Raw genomic sequence first — 17,820 nt, forward strand, 5'->3', positions numbered from 1 at the left:
AGAGAGAGGGGGATGGATGGAGAGAGAGGGGGATGGATGGAGAGAGAGGGGGATGGATGGAGAGAGAGGGGGATGGATGGAGAGAGAGGGGGATGGATGGAGAGAGAGGGGGATGGATGGAGAGAGAGGGGGATGGATGGAGAGAGAGGGGGATGGATGGAGAGAGAGGGGGATGGATGGAGAGAGAGGGGGATGGATGGAGAGAGAGGGGGATGGATGGAGAGAGAGGGGGATGGATGGAGAGAGAGGGGGATGGATGGATGGAGAGAGGGGGATGGATGGAGAGAGAGGGGGATGGATGGAGAGAGAGGGGGATGGATGGAGAGAGAGGGGGATGGATGGAGAGAGAGGGGGATGGATGGAGAGAGAGGGGATGGATGGAGAGAGAGGGGGATGGATGGAGAGAGAGGGGGATGGATGGAGAGAGAGGGGGATGGATGGAGAGAGAGGGGGATGGATGGAGAGAGAGGGGGATGGATGGAGAGAGAGGGGGATGGATGGAGAGAGAGGGGGATGGATGGAGAGAGAGAGGGGATGGATGGAGAGAGAGGGGGATGGATGGAGAGAGAGGGGGATGGATGGAGAGAGAGGGGGGATGGATGGAGAGAGAGGGGGATGGATGGAGAGAGAGGGGGATGGATGGAGAGAGAGGGGGATGGATGGAGAGAGAGGGGGATGGAGGAGAGAGAGGGGATGGGGAGAGAGGGGGATGGATGGAGAGAGAGAGGGATGGAGAGAGAGAGGGAGGGAGAGAGAGAGGGGATGGAGAGAGAGAGAGAGAGAGGGATGAGAGAGAGAGAGGGATGGAGAGAGAGAGGGATGGAGAGAGGGAGAGAGAGAGAGAGAGAGAGGGATGGAGAGAGAGGGAGGGATGGAGAGAGAGAGGGATGGAGAGAGAGAGGGATGGAGAGAGAGAGGGATGGAGAGAGAGAGGGATGGAGAGAGAGGGATGGAGAGAGAGGGATGGAGAGAGAGAGGGATGGAGAGAGAGAGGGATGGAGAGAGAGAGGGATGGAGAGAGAGGGATGGAGAGAGAGAGGGATGGAGAGAGAGAGGGATGGGAGAGAGAGGGAGGGATGGAGAGAGAGAGGGATGGAGAGAGAGGAGAGAGAGAGAGAGAGATGGAGAGAGAGAGGGATGGAGAGAGAGAGGGATGGAGAGAGAGAGGGATGGAGAGAGAGAGAGAGAGAGGGATGGAGAGAGAGAGGGATGGAGAGAGAGAGGGATGGAGAGAGAGAGGGATGGAGAGAGAGAGGGATGGAGAGAGAGAGGGATGGAGAGAGAGAGGGATGGAGAGAGGAGGAGAGAGAGAGGATGGAGAGAGAGAGGGAGAGAGGGATGGAGAGAGAGAGAGAGGGATGGAGAGAGAGAGAGAGGGATGGAGGAGAGAGAGAGGGGAGAGAGGGATGGAGAGAGAGAGGGAGAGAGAGGGATGGAGAGAGAGGGGGATGGATGGGCAGCGGTGAACAGAGAGTTCGGGGAGGGGGTGGGGCGGCCCAGTCAGAGCGGCCAAGCCCCAGTCCCCAGCATAGCAACGGCCGCCGCCCGGGGCCTCTCGCACCCCACACTCCCTCCCGTTCCTCCCGCTCCCTCCCGGTCCCCCCCCAGCGGGCCGCCCTGACTCACCGCGCCCGCCCCCAGGCTGTGCATCTTCCGCCGCCGCCGGATCTCCGAAAACTTCACATCAACAACCGAGCCCGAGCGCCTCGTCAATCACACTCTGACCTCTGACCCCTGACCCCCCACAACTAAAACACAATTAACAAAAACAGCAGCCGCTCACTAATAATCAGATTCGGAGTCAGAATTATCTCATGAATAATACCCTGAGCTACACCATCAGCAATTATATATATAATTGTATATTTTAGCAATCACGCTTTAACCCTTGCCCTTTCACCCTATGACTTGTCTGAGGAAGAAACGCTTGAGATAAAAGGATTATCGCTTTTCTTTGAAACAGACATCATTTAAAAACCGCGTCAGAGAAAATATACGATTAAAAAAATAAAAAGTGTGAACTTTATCTCTTCAGGGACCGGCCGCGCGCCGCCTGCCGGGAGTTTTACTTCGCGCCATTTTAAACAAGAGCCGGGAGGAAAAAGTGTTTTTATTACTTTAAATATCTTTTTTTAAATTGTATTGTAACACGGGCTTTAAGCGACGCCGTTTGCCGCAGTTTGCGTCTCAATCAGAAACAACTGATTTATTTAATCGGGAGGTTTTATTTCCCGCCGTGCCAAGCGCGCGCGGGGCATTGTGGGAGCAGGAGTTCGCTTCCCGCCATCTCGCGGCGGCGGAAAACCGGCGGCGGCGGCGCGAGTGGAGCGCGGGAAACCCGTCTCTATGGGAACGGCGGGGACAGGTAAAGCTTCACCCCGGGGGAGAGTCAGTCAGTCAGGGAGGCCGGGGGATCCACTCAGTCAGCATCCCTCAGCGACGGCCCTTCCTCCCGGCTTCAGCCTCGCCGGAAAGCCTGGCCTCCCGGGAAGTGGGCCCCTGATTCGCTCCCTCGCCCGCCCGAGTTTGGTGGGGGGAGGAGGAGGAGGTCTGGAGGACCTTCCTCCGGGGGGGCCTGGAGGAGCTCGCCCTCCACCCACCCCCCGTTTCCTAGGGGACCTGGAGGAATCCCCCCTCCCTTCCCCTCCAGGCCAAACCATCTTCAGCTGCTTCATCAATGTCCATCCCTCCATCAGAAGTGGGGATGTTTGCTGATGATTGCACAATGTTCAGCACCATTCGCGTCTCCTCAGATACAGAAGCAATCACATTCCAAATGCAGCAAGACCTGGACAATATCTAGACTTGGGCTGACAAGTGGCAAGTAACATTCGCGTCACACAAGTGTCAGGCAATGACCATCTCCATCAAGAGAGAATCTAACCATCGCGCCTCGACATTCAATGGCATTACCATCACTGAATCCACCACTATCAGCATCCTGGGGGTTACCATCGACCAGAAGCTGAGCTGGAAAAGCCCTATAAATACTGTGGCTACAAATGCAGATCAGGGGCTAGGAATCCTGCAGCAAGTAACTCACTTCCTGACTCCCCAAAGTCTGTTTTCAATCTACCTCGGCTAAAGTCAGAAATGGGATGAAATACTCTCTGCTTGCCTGGATGAGTGCAGCTCTCACAACACTCAAGAAGCTTGACACCATCCAGGACAAAGCAGCCCGCTTGGTTGGCACCACATCCACAAACATTCACTCCCTCCATCACCGACGCACAGTAGCAGCAGTGTGTACCATCTACAAGATGCACTGCAGAAACTCACCAATGCTCCTTAGGCAGCACCTTCCAAATCTACAACTGCTACCATCTAGAAGGACAAGGGCAGCAGATAGATGGGGACACCAGCACGTGGAAGTTCCCTCCAAGTTATACTCACCATCCTGACTTGGAAATATATCACCGTTCCTTCACTGTCGCTGGGTCAAAATCCTGGAACTCCCTCCCTAACAGCACTGTGGGTGTACCTACACCACATGGACTGCTGCGGTTCAAGAAGGCAGCTCACCACCACCTTCTCAAGGGCAGCTAGGGATAGGCAATAAATGCTGGTCCAGCCAGCGAAACCCACATCCCGTGAATGAATTTTTAAAAAGCAGCAAAGCAAAATGTTCAGACAGGGACTAATGAAAAAGCTTCAGCAATCCTCTGGGCCCACCAACACACACAATCAACTGATTTCAAAGTTTCTTTTTACCCTGAAAATTAGAATTATCCAATAAATAACACAACTAAATGGGAATTTAGTGTTTTCTTTTAATTGGTAGATCATTTGAATTAAAGGACTTTCAAGTAAGGGTAGACTATAAAGTTAACTTAGATGTTCAACCAGCACCTAGAGGAGAGAAGGTTGATCAAGGTTCCAGCCCAAATGAATAATATGCATTTACGCAGTGCCTTTAATATAATAAAAAGGCCACGGGGATTTATAAAATAACGTATGGCACAAAGCTATATAAGTAGATCTTCAGGCAGTCAACCGAAAGCTTGGACAGAAAGGTAGGTTTTAAGGAGCATTTTAAAGGAGGAGAGAGAGGGAGGTGTAGAGAGGTTTAGAAAGGGAATTCTAAAGCTTACGGTCCAGGCAGCTGAAGGCACGGCCAACAATGGTGGAGCGATTAAAATTAAAGATGAGCAGAAGGCCATGATTAGAGGAGTGCAGAGATCTGAGTTGTGGGGCTGGACGAGTTTACAGAGATAGGCTTAGGGTCATAGAGGGATTCCAAAATACAGGTGAAAATTTTAAAATCAGGCTGTTGCTTAAGGTTCAAATGCAGCGCAACTTGGACAATATCCAGGCTTGTGTTGACAAGCGGCAAGTAACATTCGTGCTGCACATGTGCCAGGCAAGCCCCCCCACCCCAACATACTGGGGGTTACCGTTGACCAGAAACTGAACTGGACTAGCCATATAAATACTGTGGCTGCAAGAGCAGGTCGGAGGCTAGGAATCCTGCAGCAAGTAACTCACCACCCGACTCCCTAAAACCTGTCCACCATCTACAAGGCACAAGCCAGGAGTGCGATGGAATACTCCCCCTTTGCCTGTATGGGTGCAGCTCCCACAACACTCAAGAAGCTTGACACCGTCCAGAACAAAGCAGCCCACCTGTTAAAAGAGAGATTTTTATTATTTGTATGGTGTCTTTCAAAATCTCAGGATGTCCTAATGGTCTTTAATGAGTGAAGTACTTTTCAACTGTGATAATCCATAGCTTTGTTACCTCTAGACTTGACTATCCAACACATTCCTGGCCATCCTCCCATTTCCAACTCTTGAGAGGTCATCTAAAATTTGGCTCTTGTGTCCTAACTTGCACCAAGTCTCTTTCACCCATCGCCCTTGTTCTTGGTTTCCCGTTCAACAGTTCTCTTGATGTGTGGCTGTTGTTGCTCAGTTGGTAGCAAAACCTGGCTCTGAGTCAGAAGGATGGAGGTCCAAGTCCTGCACCGGGAGTGCCACATTGTTGGTGGTGCTGTTTTGCGGAAGAGACATTTAACTGGGGGCCTGTCTGGCTGCTCAGGTGGACGTAAAAGCTTCCATGGCACTTTTTCAAAGACAAGCAGGGGAGGTATCCCCAAAGTACTGGCCAAAATTTACCCCTCAATCAACATCACAAAACCTGATATCTGGTTGCATTGGAGCTTGCTGTGTGCAAATTGACTACTCGTTTTCCTACATTACAACAGTGACTATGCTTCAAAAATACCTCTGACTGTAAAGCACTTTTAGACTTCTAGGTCGTTGAAAGGTGCTTTATAATTGTAAGCTTTGTTTGTTGTTTACAAGTCCCTCCATGGCCCTGCCCCTCTTCTCCCAGCATTCTCCAGCCCCACAACCCTCAATCTCTACATCTCATTTCTGATTTTAATCACTCCACCATTGGCAGCTGTGTTTTTAGCTACCCAGTCAGTGAGATTTGGAAATCGCTGCTTAAACCCTTCTGTCCCGCTTTGCTCCTTAAGGTGCCCCATAAACCTAACTGTTTAACCATAGCTTTGGTCATCTTTCCCTAACTTCTCTGTTTTTGTACTCGATGCATCTATTAAGAGAGCCAAGGATAGACATGTTTTTTAACAGCATTGTCAACTTTACCTGCCACTTTCAAAGGTTTTTGCACATTTGTCCCCAAATGTCCCTGTTCCTGCACCCCTTTAAAATTATGCCATTTAGTCCATATTGTGTCTCATTCTTCCTACCAAACTACTTCACACTTTTCTACATTAAACTTCATCTGCCATGTCTTTCCCCATTTCTCTAGTATCTTCCTAAAGTCTCTGGCTATCTTTCTCATTGTTATGCCCTGTGTACTCAAGCTTAGGTCATTCGCAGTGCTACTACCACTGTGGGGATGGGGGGGGTGCAGAAATATCTGAAAAGCAATCATTCACCACTACTCTTCAAAATCATGGCTGATCTGAAGCATGGTAGAGCAGGCTCGATGGGCCGAATGGCCTACCCCTATTTCTTATGATTTTCCTGCCTCCTAACCATTTTTGAATCCATGCTGCCACTGTCCCTTTCTGACGTGGGCACAATGACCTCCTCATAAGTAGTATAAATTTTCCTAGGTTGAATCTCATGGGCTTCAGTTTTTGCTGTGGTACTTTCTCAAATGCCTTTTGAAAGTCCACATATACAACATCAACTGCACTACCCTCATCAACCCTCTTGAAACTTACAGAATACTGAAAGTCCTGGATAGAGTGGACGTGGGGAAGATGTTTCCATTAGTAGGAGAGACTAGGACCCTAGGGCACAGCCTCAGAGTAAAGGGAAGACCTTTTAGAACAGAGATGAGGAGAAACTTCTTTAGCCAGAGAGTGGTGAATCTATGGAATTCATTCCCACAGAAGGCTGTGGAGGCCAGGTCACTGAGTGTATTTAAGACCGAGATAGATAGGTTCTTGATTGGTAAGGGGATCAAAGGTTACGGGGAGAAAGTGGGAGAATGAGGTTGAGAAACTTATCAGCCATGATTGAATGGTGGAGCAGACTCGATGGGCTGAATGGCCTAATTTCTGCTCCTATGTCTTATGGTCTATTCTTTCATCAAAGGATTCAATCAAATAATTCAAACACTGGTTGCCTTTAACAAATCTGTGGTGGTTTTCATTTACACTGTAACCTCCCCGGTCTGGATAGTTCGAGACAAAGTCATTTCTGGATTTTGGAATTTTCTGGATTATAGAATGTTATAATACCTAACCACAAATGTATGAACCAGGTAGATATAAATATTTACCTGAAACATCAAATAAAACATTATAAAACTGTAATAATTGTTTTATTTATGCAAATACTGTATCTTCCATGTTTCCACTTCCAGAGTACTAAAATGATCCTTGATTCTGCTCAAAAGATTTCTGGACAGCTGGTGTTTCTGAACAATAGATTTTCAGACGAGAGTGTATTAGCCTATATTTTTCCAAATGCTGATTCGGTTTGTCCTGGATTATTGTCTCAAAAGTTTTCTCATTATCAACGGATGGGCTGACCTTTAGTTAGCAGATTTACCCTTCTCTCCTTTTTTTAAAATAGAGGTGTAACATTTGAGATCTTATTGCCTCTGGGACCACCCTGATATCTAAGGAGGATTGGAAGATTGTGGGTAGAGTCCCCTTAACTTTCATCCTTCCTTCCTTCAGAAACCTGGGATGCATCCCATCCAGGCTGGGTCACTTTTCTATTTTGAGGAAGAACAGCCTTTTAAGTATCTCTACTGCCTCCTCTGTTACTTACATTGGCAGCATCCTCTTCTCCAGTGAAGTATCTCATCTCTTTTTGGCTGTTGTCCCCCTCTGCTTTAAATCTGTCATCATCACCAATCTCCTCAAAAGAAACCAACTTTTGACCCCACTGTCCTTGCAAACTACCGTACCATCTCTAACGTCCCTTTCCATAGTCCTTGAATGTCTTGTCCCCTCCCATATCAGCTCCCATTATTACTTAATTATCAGACTGCTTATCCGACATCCAGTACTGGATGAGTAGAAATTTCCTCCAATTAAATATTGGGAAGATTGAAGCCAATGTTTTCGGTTCCTGCTCCAAACTCTGTTCCCTAGCTACTGAAGTCATCCCTCTTCCTGGCAACAGTCTGAGATTAAGCTAGTCTGTTCACTATATTGATGCCATATTTGATACAACATGAGCTTCTGACCTCATTCGTGTCATCTCTAAGACCACCTGTTTCCACCTCGTAACATTACTTGACTTCGCACTTGTCTCAGCTCATCTGTTGCTGAACCCGTGCCTATGTTGCCTCTAGACTCAACCATTTGAAAGCATTCGTGGCTTGTCTCCCATATTCTGTGTCAACCTGAACTCATCCAAAACTCCCCCCCCATGTCCTAACCTGCAGCAAGTCCAATTCTGCTATCACCCCTATGTTTGCTGAGCTTCCTTGACTCCTGGTCAAGCAACGTCTTGATTTTAAAATTCTGATCCTTGCTTTCAAGTTCCTCCATGGCCTTGCCCCTCCCTATCTCTGTAATCTCCACCAGCCTCACAGTGCTCCGAGATCTCTACACTTCTTTAATTCTGACTTCTTGAACATCCCCAATTATAATTGTTCCACCGCTGGTGGCTGTGCCTACAGCTGCCTGAACCTCAAGCTCGAGAACTCCCTCCCTCTCCCTTTTCACTTCCCTCCTTTAAGACACTTTGTAAAACCTACCTCTGACCTAGTATCTCCTTACATGTCCCGGTGTCATACTTTGTTTTATAATGCTCCTGTGAGGCGCCCGGGAATGTTTCATTATGTTAAGGCACTTAACGTAAATATAATTTGTATTGAGAATCTTACAATTATCATAATCCACCTTTTTCTATCACATTTAATCTCTGTACATTGAATCATCCAGGGTGTTCTGGCTTTGGATGCCCTTTTTTCTCCCTGCTGGAGTGTGTTCTGTACCTGGACCAAGACCACCTCGAAAACCTCCCATTAATCAGTTACTATTTGTGCCTAACAATTTTTTATTCCAATCCACATTGATCTCTTTCCAAGTCACTAAGTTAGTCCTTCTCCAGTTAAATATTTTTACTCAAATTGTTCCTTTTGCTTTTCCATTACTATTTGAAACTTGATATATGATCACTGTTCCCCAAATGCTCCCCCATGGCAGCACGTTCCTCTTGTCATCCATGGCTGTTCAGAACTAGATCCCAGCACTGCTTCATTCCTTGTTATGCTGGAAATGCACTGTTCAAGCAAGTTCTCTTGTTCTGTGATTTTTGAGATTCCAACACAGAATGCTCCACATGTTGACATCCATATGCTTTATATTTATTTATTCTTGTAGAATATTTGGAAAGGTTTTCACAAGATGGAGACTCATTGCTGGAACCACATCAAGGGTGTGAAGCTAGTTTATAGGTAGAGTAATTGTTTGATCGACATGAAACCTGAGACTTCTGTCTTCATATCAGGAAGAGAACCTTAGAACTGACGTTACTCTCACTGAAGAAAAGATTGAGGTAGATATATTGGCTTTCAGTCGGCAGTTAACATCCATGCCAGGTAGTCATCATTTCCACCAAGAGAAAAAAAATAACCATTTCCCCCTGACTGTCAAAATTTGTGTCCTATACTAAGATTTGGGAAGAGGCACCCTTAATGAGAAGCTCAATTGGATCAACTGTAACAGCGGGCAGAGTTAAGGGAGCAGGGTAGAGGTGGCAGTAAACAACTCTCTCCTTGAAACCTGCACTGCTCGAGTGAGGAATCTGGTGGAAAACTCACCATTTGCCTGTGTAGGTGTTGCTCGTCAGGGCATCAATTGGATAAAGTGGTATCCAGGATGAGGTAGTCTCTGTGGGAGGAATGGGTGTTTTTGAGACAAGTGGGCTCTTCTTGATTCTTGCACTTTGTCGTCCGTGCAGATTTGTGGAAAATAATTGGAAATTCCAAGAGGTTTTGCACTGGTATGCCTTTACTACGTGGTGCAGATAGTTTTTGAACTGGCTCAAGGTTCCAGCTGTGCACAGGAAGCACTTCTTCACCCTTAAGCAACAGCCTGATTTTAAAGGAGGTTTAGCGAGGGGGAGTTCATTGAGGTTTAGGGAGGGAATTCCAGAGCATAGGGTCCAGGCAGCTGAACCGCCACAATCTGTTCATCGCGCTGAGGAAGAGTGGTTAAAATCTTTTTGGGACTGGCGAGTGCGACTTTAAGATGGCAGTTTGTTGTTGTTGCTTCAGTAATGTGTGGGCTCTAATATCCACGGCTGTGTAGGGTGGGGAGACAGGCTAGGCAAGTGGCATGGGGTCAGGAGACTGGCTGGCAGTTCCAAAGGAGGTTGGGCAATAACAGAGTCGCTGTTGATGTACACCGCCTGTAGGTTAGTTGATTCAACCACTTTTTTAAAAAATAAAGCCTGTCCGTCAGGCTGGCTGTGGAGATGGAACTTAGCTGGATATGCTTATGGCCACTTCTGATATAATTAGTTGCTCCTAACCACAGGGCTGCCACTGTGACTTGACTAACACAGCAGGTCAGGATCCATCCATTCAGGCGCACACAACACTTGATGAGATGTGTTGTGAAATTTCCCTCACTGTCCGTAGTACGCACAGCCTACAGGATACACTGTTAACATGGTTGTGGGTGCACCATCGCCACGTGGACTGCAGCGGTTCAAGGATAAGGCTCATTGTTGCCACCACCTCAGGGCACCTGGAGATGGGCAGTAAATGTCTTACCAACACCCCGAGAACAAACTTAAAAAGTTAGTTTAATCACCTAAAAAGAACAGGATGTTTCCACTTTTTTTTTGTCTTTTGTTGAGACTAGTTTCTGTGGAAAATGTAATCCCTTTCAAAATATATATTAATTTTTTATTACAGATTTGATGTTGGAGCTAACAGCTGTTTGAGAACCTGGTAAATCCTCTCCACGATGGCACTGATGAAAATTTACGGCCAGATTCGAATCAACAGCATCCAGACCGGCACCACCAAGTGGAGAGAAGGCAGCTTTGAAATTGTAGAGAAGGACAACAAAGCTTCTCTGGTCGTGCTCTTCAATTCTGGCGGTCCTGCTAAGACATTCCAGGTGCTATAGCAATAAAATACTACTGGACCTGGGCAGCAAACTGAGACAAGCCCAAATCTGGGGTGGGGAGGAGGAATGACCTTAAAATTAGACATAAGCTGTTCAGGTCAGGGGTGATGTCAGGAAGCACTTCTTCACCCTTAAGCAACAACCTGATTTTAAAATACTCACCCTTATTTTCAAACCCCTCCCTTGACCTCGACCCTCCCTATTGAGTATTCTCCTCTAACCCCACAACCTTCCAAGATCTCTGCACTCCTCCAATTCGTTCTGCCATTGTCAGCCGTGCCTTCAGCTGCCTGGACCTTAAGCTCTGGAATTTCCTCCCTAAACCTCTCTGCACTCCCTCTCCTCCTTTAAAAGGCTCCTTAAAATCTACCTCTGTCCAAGCTTTGGGTTGTCTGCCTTAAGATCATCTTGTATAGTTCTGTGTCATAGTTATTTTATAATTCCCCTTGTGACAGTTTTATTATATTAAAGGCACTAGGTAAATGCACATTATCCATCTGGGCTGGAACCTTGATCAACCTTCTCTTCTCTAGGTGCTGATTCAACGTCTATGTTAACTTTACAGTCTACCCTTACTTGAAAGTCCATTAATTCAAATGATCTACCAATTAAAAGAAAACACTAAATTCCCACTTGTTATTTACACCGTCAACTTCAATTTATTGGATAATTCTAATTTTCAGGTAAAAAGAAACTTTGAAATCAGTTGATTGTGTGTACTGGTGGTCCCAGAGGATTGCTGAAGCTTTTTCATTAATCCCTGTCTGAACATTTTGCTTCGCTGCTCTTTAAAAATTAATTGACAAGGATGTGGGCTTCGCTGGCTGGACCAGCATTTATTGCCAATCCCTAGTTGCCCTTGAGAAGGTGGTGGTGAGCTGCCTTCTTGAACCGCTGCAGTCCATGTGGTATAGGTACACCCACAGTGCTGTTAGGGAGGGAGTTCCAGGATTTTGACGCAGCGACAGTGAAGGAACGGTGATATATTTCCAAATCAGGATGGTGAGTGGCTTCAAGGGGAACTTCCAGGTGATGGTGTTCCCATGTGCCAGCTGCCCTTGTCCTTCAAGTTGGCAGTGGTAGCGGTCGTGGGTTTGGAAGGTGCTGCCTAAGGAGCCTTGGTGAATTCCTGCAGTGCATCTTGTAGATGGTACACACACTGCTTCCTCTGTTCGTCGGTAGTGGAGGAAGTGAATGTTTATGGATGGGGTGCCAGTCAAGCGGGCTGCTTTGTCCTGGATGGTGTCAAGCTCCTTGAGTGTTGTTGGAGCTGCACTCATCTAGGCAAGTGGAAAATATTCCATCACACTCCTGACTTGTGCCTTGTAGATGGTGGACAGGCTTTGGGGAGTCAGGAAGTGAGTTACTTGCTGCAGAATTCCTAGCCCCTGACCTGCTCTTGTAGCCACAGTATTTATATGGCCAGTTCAGTTTCTGGTCAATGGTAACCCCCCCAGGATGCTGATAGTGGGGGATTCAGCAATGGTAATGCCATTGAATGTCAAGGCGCAATGGTTAGATTCTCCCTTGTTGGAGATGGTCATTGCTTAGCAATTGTATGGCGTGAATATTACTTGCCACTTGTCAGCCCAAGCCTGATATTGTCCAAGTCTTGCTACATTTGGCCAGTGACTGCTTCAGTATCTGAGGAGTTGCGAATGGTGCTGAACATTGTGCAATCATCAGCAAAACACCCCCATTTCTGACCTTATGATGGAAGGAAAGTCACTGATGAAGCAGCTGAAGATGGTTGGGCCTAGGACACTCACCTGAGGAACTCCTGCAGTGATGTCCTGGAACTGAGATGATTGACCTCCAACAACCACAACCATCTTCCTTGGTGCTAGGTATGACTCCAACTAGTGGAGAGTTTTCCCCCTTGATTCCCATTGACTCCAATTTTGCTAGGGTTCCTTGATGCCACATTCGGTCAAATGCTGCCTTGATGTCAAGGGCAGTCACTCTCGCCTCACCTCAGGAGTTCAGCTCTTTTGTCCTTGTTTGAACCAAGGCTGTAATGAGATCAGGAACTGAGTGACCCTGGCGGAAACCAAACTGGGCGTCAGTGAGCAGGTTATTGCTAAGCAAGTGCGGCTTGATAGCACTGTTGACGGCCCCTCCATCACTTTACTGATGATTGAGAGTAGACTGAGGGGGCAGTAATTGGCTGGGTTGGATTTGTCCTGATTTTTGTGTACAGGACATACCTGGGCAATTTTCCACATAGCCGGGTAGATGCCAGTGCTGTAGCCGCACTGGAACAGCTTGGCTAGGGGCACGGCAAGTTCTGGGGCACAAGTCTTCAGCATTATTGCTGGAATATTGTCAGGGCCCTTAGCCTTTGCAGTATCCAGTGCCTTCAGCCACTTCTTGATATCGCGTGGCGTGAATCGAATCGGCTAAAGACTGGCATCTGTGATGCTGGGGAATGCAGAGGAGGCTGAGTGGGGTCATCCGCTCGACAATTCTAGCTGAAGATTGTTGTGAATGTTTGTGTTTGTCGTCATAGAGTCGTGTAACTAAGACTGGGTGCCTGTGTTCTGTTTCCTTCCCTCTCTCTCTACAGCTGAGCCACAATGTGAAGGTGGTGAAAATCAGTCCCTCGATGAAGCAGCAAAGTCGACTGCTGCTCACGCTGCAGGACAAGAGCAGCCTGATAATCGACAAGGCTCCGAGCACGGACGCACTGATCCTGAAGGAATACCTGGAGACCCTGAACCGTGGGGGTGAGTGTTGTGTTCATAGTGCAACATGTGGCAGGCTGTAGTAAGATGAGAACATTACAGGAAGGAGCAGGAGCAAGCTCCACCAAGTAAGATCATGGCTGCTCTTCGACATCAACATAAGAAATAGGACCAGGAATAGGCCATTTGGCCCCTCAAGCCTGCTTTGCTATTCCATAAGATGGTTGGATCTGATTGTGATCTAAACTCCACTTTCCTGCTCAACCCCCATTTCCCTTATGTAAAAAAAAATCTATCAGTCTGATACTGAGTGCCTGAGCTTCCACAGCACTCTGGGATGAGTTGAAAGACTCTGAAACAGAACTAAAATACTGGAAATCTGAAGTAAAAACAGTATATGCTGGAAATATTCAGCAGGTAGGCAGAATGTGTGGAGAGAGAAACAGTTAATCTTTCAGGTGGATAATCTTTTGTCAGAACAAATGAGTTACAATAATAGTGTTGCAAAGGCCGCTATAAATTGGCAGGAACAAATCCGGAGGTTGCAGTTAAATCCCTCAAGTTCATTATGCAAAGTTTGATTTCCTTCCCGCAACCACACTGCCACAATAATTCAGCATTTTACTCAAGAGTTTCAAACTGATTTTAAATGATCTCCTATCTGATGCTGCACAATATTGGGTGGAAAAGTGGGTGGCAAACCAGCTGCTGCTGAGAATAGCCCGAGGAGAACACTATACTTAGCCCGAGAGCCACTGTGGAAGGGCACGGCTGAGACACAAATCTGAATTCCACTGGTGAGCGGAAAGGCCACTGGAGATTCCACAGGACTGCTGAGGCCTCTTCACAAAGCCTCGTGGTATTTGGCTTAGTAAAACCACGCAGAAGGAGACCGTTCAACCCATCATGCCTGTTCTGGCTCTTTGAAAGAGCAATCCAGCTAGCTCGACTCCCCTGATATTTCCCCATAACTCTGCAAATTCCTTTCCTTTTCAAGTATTTATTCAATTCCCCTTTGAACGTTACTTTTGAATCTGCTTCCACTGCCCTTTCAGGCAGGGCATTCTAGTTCACAACTTGCTGCGCTAAAAAAAATTATTTTTGCCAATTACCTTAATTAAATATGTGCCCCCTGGTTACTGACCTCCTGCCAGTTGAAATAGTTTCTCCTTATTTACTCTGGTCCAAAGTCTCATGATTTTGAACACCTTGACTAAATCTCTCTTAACCTTTTCTGCTTTAGGGAGAATAACCCCAACTTTGGGCTTCTGAGGGTTTTTCACATGAATACAGGTCTCATATAATGGATGTCCTTTCCACAAGCCATGTTAAATTCCCCTAGACTATTTCTCATTGCAAACCAGGGATCAGCCAGTTCCTCCCTCTGTATCTGTATCTGGCCAAAGTTAGGCTGCTGTTTGAATCATTTCAGTCCACTGCTGTATGGTAATTTGCTCCTGCCTCCCATCTATTATCCTGTTTCAGGGATAAAGTCACATCAAGGGTCCAGCAACTTTGGAGGAAAATTGGGAAACCGGATTATGCCAAAGGAATCTCACCGCCAGCGGTCTAATATAGAAAACCAGGTGGGTTATCATGGTCCAGCTTGTATTGCACAATAGTAGACGTGACATTCAGGTATTGTTCCAGTCTCTGCAGAATGAATTTCTCAAATAGGGAAGTGCTTTGTTGAGGTTCCATCCTCTACCTCTTCAGAGATGAAACAAAGTCTGAATTTTGGAATCTGTTAATCTCCCCCCCTGGAAAATTCCTGAAATAAACAGCAGGTTGTTCAACAACAACAACAACAACAACTTATATTTGTATGGCACCTCCATTTGAGAATTTTAAAATTAATACTTTGCTTGACCGAGAGCTAGTGTAGGTCTGCGAGCACAAGGCTGACGGGGGAATGGGACTTGATCCGAGTTAAGACATGGACAGCTGAATTTTGAATGATCTGAAGTTTACAGAGGGTAGAATGAGAATATAAGAAATAAGAGCGGGAGTAGGCCATTCAGCCTTTCGAGCCTGCTCTGCCATTCAATGAGATCATGGCCGATCTTTCAACACCATTTTCCTGCACTATCGTGCATCCCTTGACCTTTTTAATACGTAGAAATCTATTGACCTCCATCTTGAACACATTCAGCAACTGATCCTCCACAGCCCTCTGGGGCAGAGAATTCCAAAGCTTCACCGCCCTCTTCAGTGAAGAAATTCCTCCTCACCTCAGTCCTAAAATGGGGGAGGGGCCCTCCAGGGTGAATTGAAGTATCCAAGTTTAGAGATAACGGTGCAGGAGAAGGAAGAGACGCCATTGCAAGTGATTCTCTGGCTATCATTAGATAAGAATGGAACCAGGTGAGAGCAGCCCGACTCAGCTGGATGCCAGTGGACGGGCGTTGAAGGAGGATGGTGCGGTCAACCGCGTCAGAGGCTGCAGACTGACCAGTCGAGGAGCAAAGTTGACCTTTGTCAGTCACATTGGGTGTCACCCGTGACTTTGATAAGAGCTGTTGAGGGTTGGTTTTCAGCATCTAAGAGATTGCACTTGCGCTGGGGTAATTCATTGCCACCAGTATGTTGACATTTTCTGATTTGTTCCAGCATTCGAAGCCTCCCCCTCCTTGCTGTTGTGTTTGAGACGTGAGCTTGTGACTCTGAAATATTCTTTCCAGACACCAACCAGACGAGATGAGACTCCGACCCGAAAAGCACTGAACAGCCCTGGCCGAGCCTCCCTGCAGCATGGAGCGAAAGCTCAGCAATCAAGCAGTACCCCAAACAACCGTATGGGGACAGCACTGACCCCAACTTCTCACACTTTGCCCAGGTCAGTCCTGTCTGGGAATTACTAGGAGACGGTATAGAAGCTATGCCTTTTACCAGTTTTACTGTGCTCTGTGACTTAACGCAAGGATAAGATGCACATTTAAAAAAACAACGTAATGTTGAAGTAAGCAATCTGTTTAACTCTATACGCACGATTTTTTGGGGGCAGATTGTTGGCGTCTGGAATAGTCTTCCAAAGAAGACAAGCTAATTCTGGGTCAGTTGACACCTTAAACTGAGTTGGATTGATTTCTGAGATGGCAGATTGAAGATTGCAGAGTTTTAACAGAAGTTCTTGTTTAATGGATGAGAAGATATATTTCAAAAATTCGCATGAAGCCAAATGTCCTACATAAAATGACCATTGGGTTAGCTCAACTAGACCTTTGTATAAAGTTAATTTGCAGACAGAAAGAACATGTACACACAGTGCGTCTGTTTCAGCTAAACAAAATAAGTGGCAGCCATTCGCCGACTCATTCCTCAGGGCAATCCCTTGACCAATCGGTGTCAAGCTGCCTGGTTTAAATTTCAAACAATGCTTGGCATTTAAGTTAAAAGCAAAATACTGCGGATGCTGGAAATCTGAAACAAAAACAAAAATTGCTGGAAAAACTCAGCAGGTCTGACAGCATCTGTGGAGAGGAAGACAGAGTTAACGTTTCAAGTCGAAGAGTCATTCAGACTCGAAACATTAACTCTGTCTTCTCTCCACAGATGCTGACAGACCTGCTGAGTTCTTCCAGCTATTTTTGTTTTTTTTTTTGGCATTTAAGTGTCAGTCACCATCACTGGTGCGTTCTCCATGGCAATGCCACTTGCCAAACAATCAGCACTCTTCACATACAGTATAAATTGTTGTTTTCCCCTTATATTGCTTTCTTGCAAAGTCCTGATGAGTGCAATATGAAAAGCTTTGTCATGTGTCTTTTTTTCAGCAATATTAAAGTTAATTTATGCAATCTGCTGCCCCAATGTAAGCAATAGAGGGTTGGTTTGAATGGGTTGCCTGTCCTAGTGCAGAGCACAGCTGCACTAGGCTCATTCCACATGAGGCATGCAGAGGCTTTTGGAATAAGCTGGAGAACAATTTTCCAGACCTCCTTTGATAGCACCTTTCAAACCCCTGTCCTTTATCACCTAGTGGGACCGGGGCAGCAGGTGCAAGTTCCCCTCCAAGCCACATAAGATCCTGACTTGGAACTATATCTCTGTTCTTTCACCATTGCTGGGTCAAAATCCTGGAACTCCCTTCCTAAGAGCACTGTGTGTGTACCTACACCACATGGACTGCAGTGGCTCATGACAACAGCTCACCACCACCTTCCCAAAGGCAATTAAGAATGCTGGCCTTGTCAGCAACACTCAGATCCCATGAACAATTTTTCATCTAAATGAGGGTTTAAGGATATTTAAGAAGGTTGAAGGGAGATGAAGTTTATTTGGGTCCACTGCATAAACCTGAACAATGGCAGAGTATTGTGTACTCTTCTGGGCACTGCACCTTAGGATATATTGTCCTTGGAAGGATTACAGCGAAGATTCACCATAATGTTAACCAGGGCTCCATGAGTTGGATTATGAGGAGAGATTTACATAATCTTGGGCTGTATTCCATGGGATATAGAAAGTTAAGGGGTGATTTCATTGAGGCTTGTAGGATTTTGAAGAATTGATGGTATGGATGAAACTTTTTCCAATTGTGTGGAGGTTTGGACAGG

At 46.5% G+C, this 17,820-nt stretch overlaps 2 protein-coding genes across 4 annotated transcripts in view; one reads left to right on the forward strand and one right to left on the reverse strand.

The window, feature by feature from the left end:
• cnot9 (CCR4-NOT transcription complex subunit 9) overlaps positions 1-1,731 on the reverse strand; it is a 23,580-nt gene extending 21,849 nt beyond the window's left edge. The window contains exon 1 of the mRNA XM_078552714.1: positions 1,627-1,731. Coding sequence (XP_078408840.1) covers positions 1,627-1,650 — 24 coding nt within the window. The 5' untranslated portion in view covers positions 1,651-1,731. The remainder of the gene's footprint in view (positions 1-1,626) is intronic.
• Positions 1,732-2,251: 520 nt separating this feature from the next.
• Positions 2,252-17,820, forward strand: part of usp37 (ubiquitin specific peptidase 37) — a 48,222-nt gene continuing 32,653 nt past the window's right edge. For 2 of the 3 annotated variants that reach the window (XR_013578014.1, XM_078552719.1), the window contains exons 1-5: positions 2,252-2,365; positions 10,364-10,571; positions 13,147-13,306; positions 14,750-14,850; positions 15,946-16,100. Coding sequence is in view for 2 of the 3 variants with exons in the window: in XM_078552719.1 (XP_078408845.1) it covers positions 10,416-10,571; positions 13,147-13,306; positions 14,750-14,850; positions 15,946-16,100 (572 nt within the window). In the remaining variant the exon portion in view is untranslated. Of the gene's footprint in view, positions 2,366-10,363; positions 10,572-13,146; positions 13,307-14,749; positions 14,851-15,945; positions 16,101-17,820 lie in introns of those variants that run through there. The other variant, XM_078552720.1, reaches the window with a different exon arrangement.

This window comes from Cetorhinus maximus, chromosome 11 (genome assembly GCF_964194155.1).
Source record: "Cetorhinus maximus chromosome 11, sCetMax3.hap1.1, whole genome shotgun sequence".
NCBI classification, from domain to species: domain Eukaryota; kingdom Metazoa; phylum Chordata; class Chondrichthyes; order Lamniformes; family Cetorhinidae; genus Cetorhinus; species Cetorhinus maximus.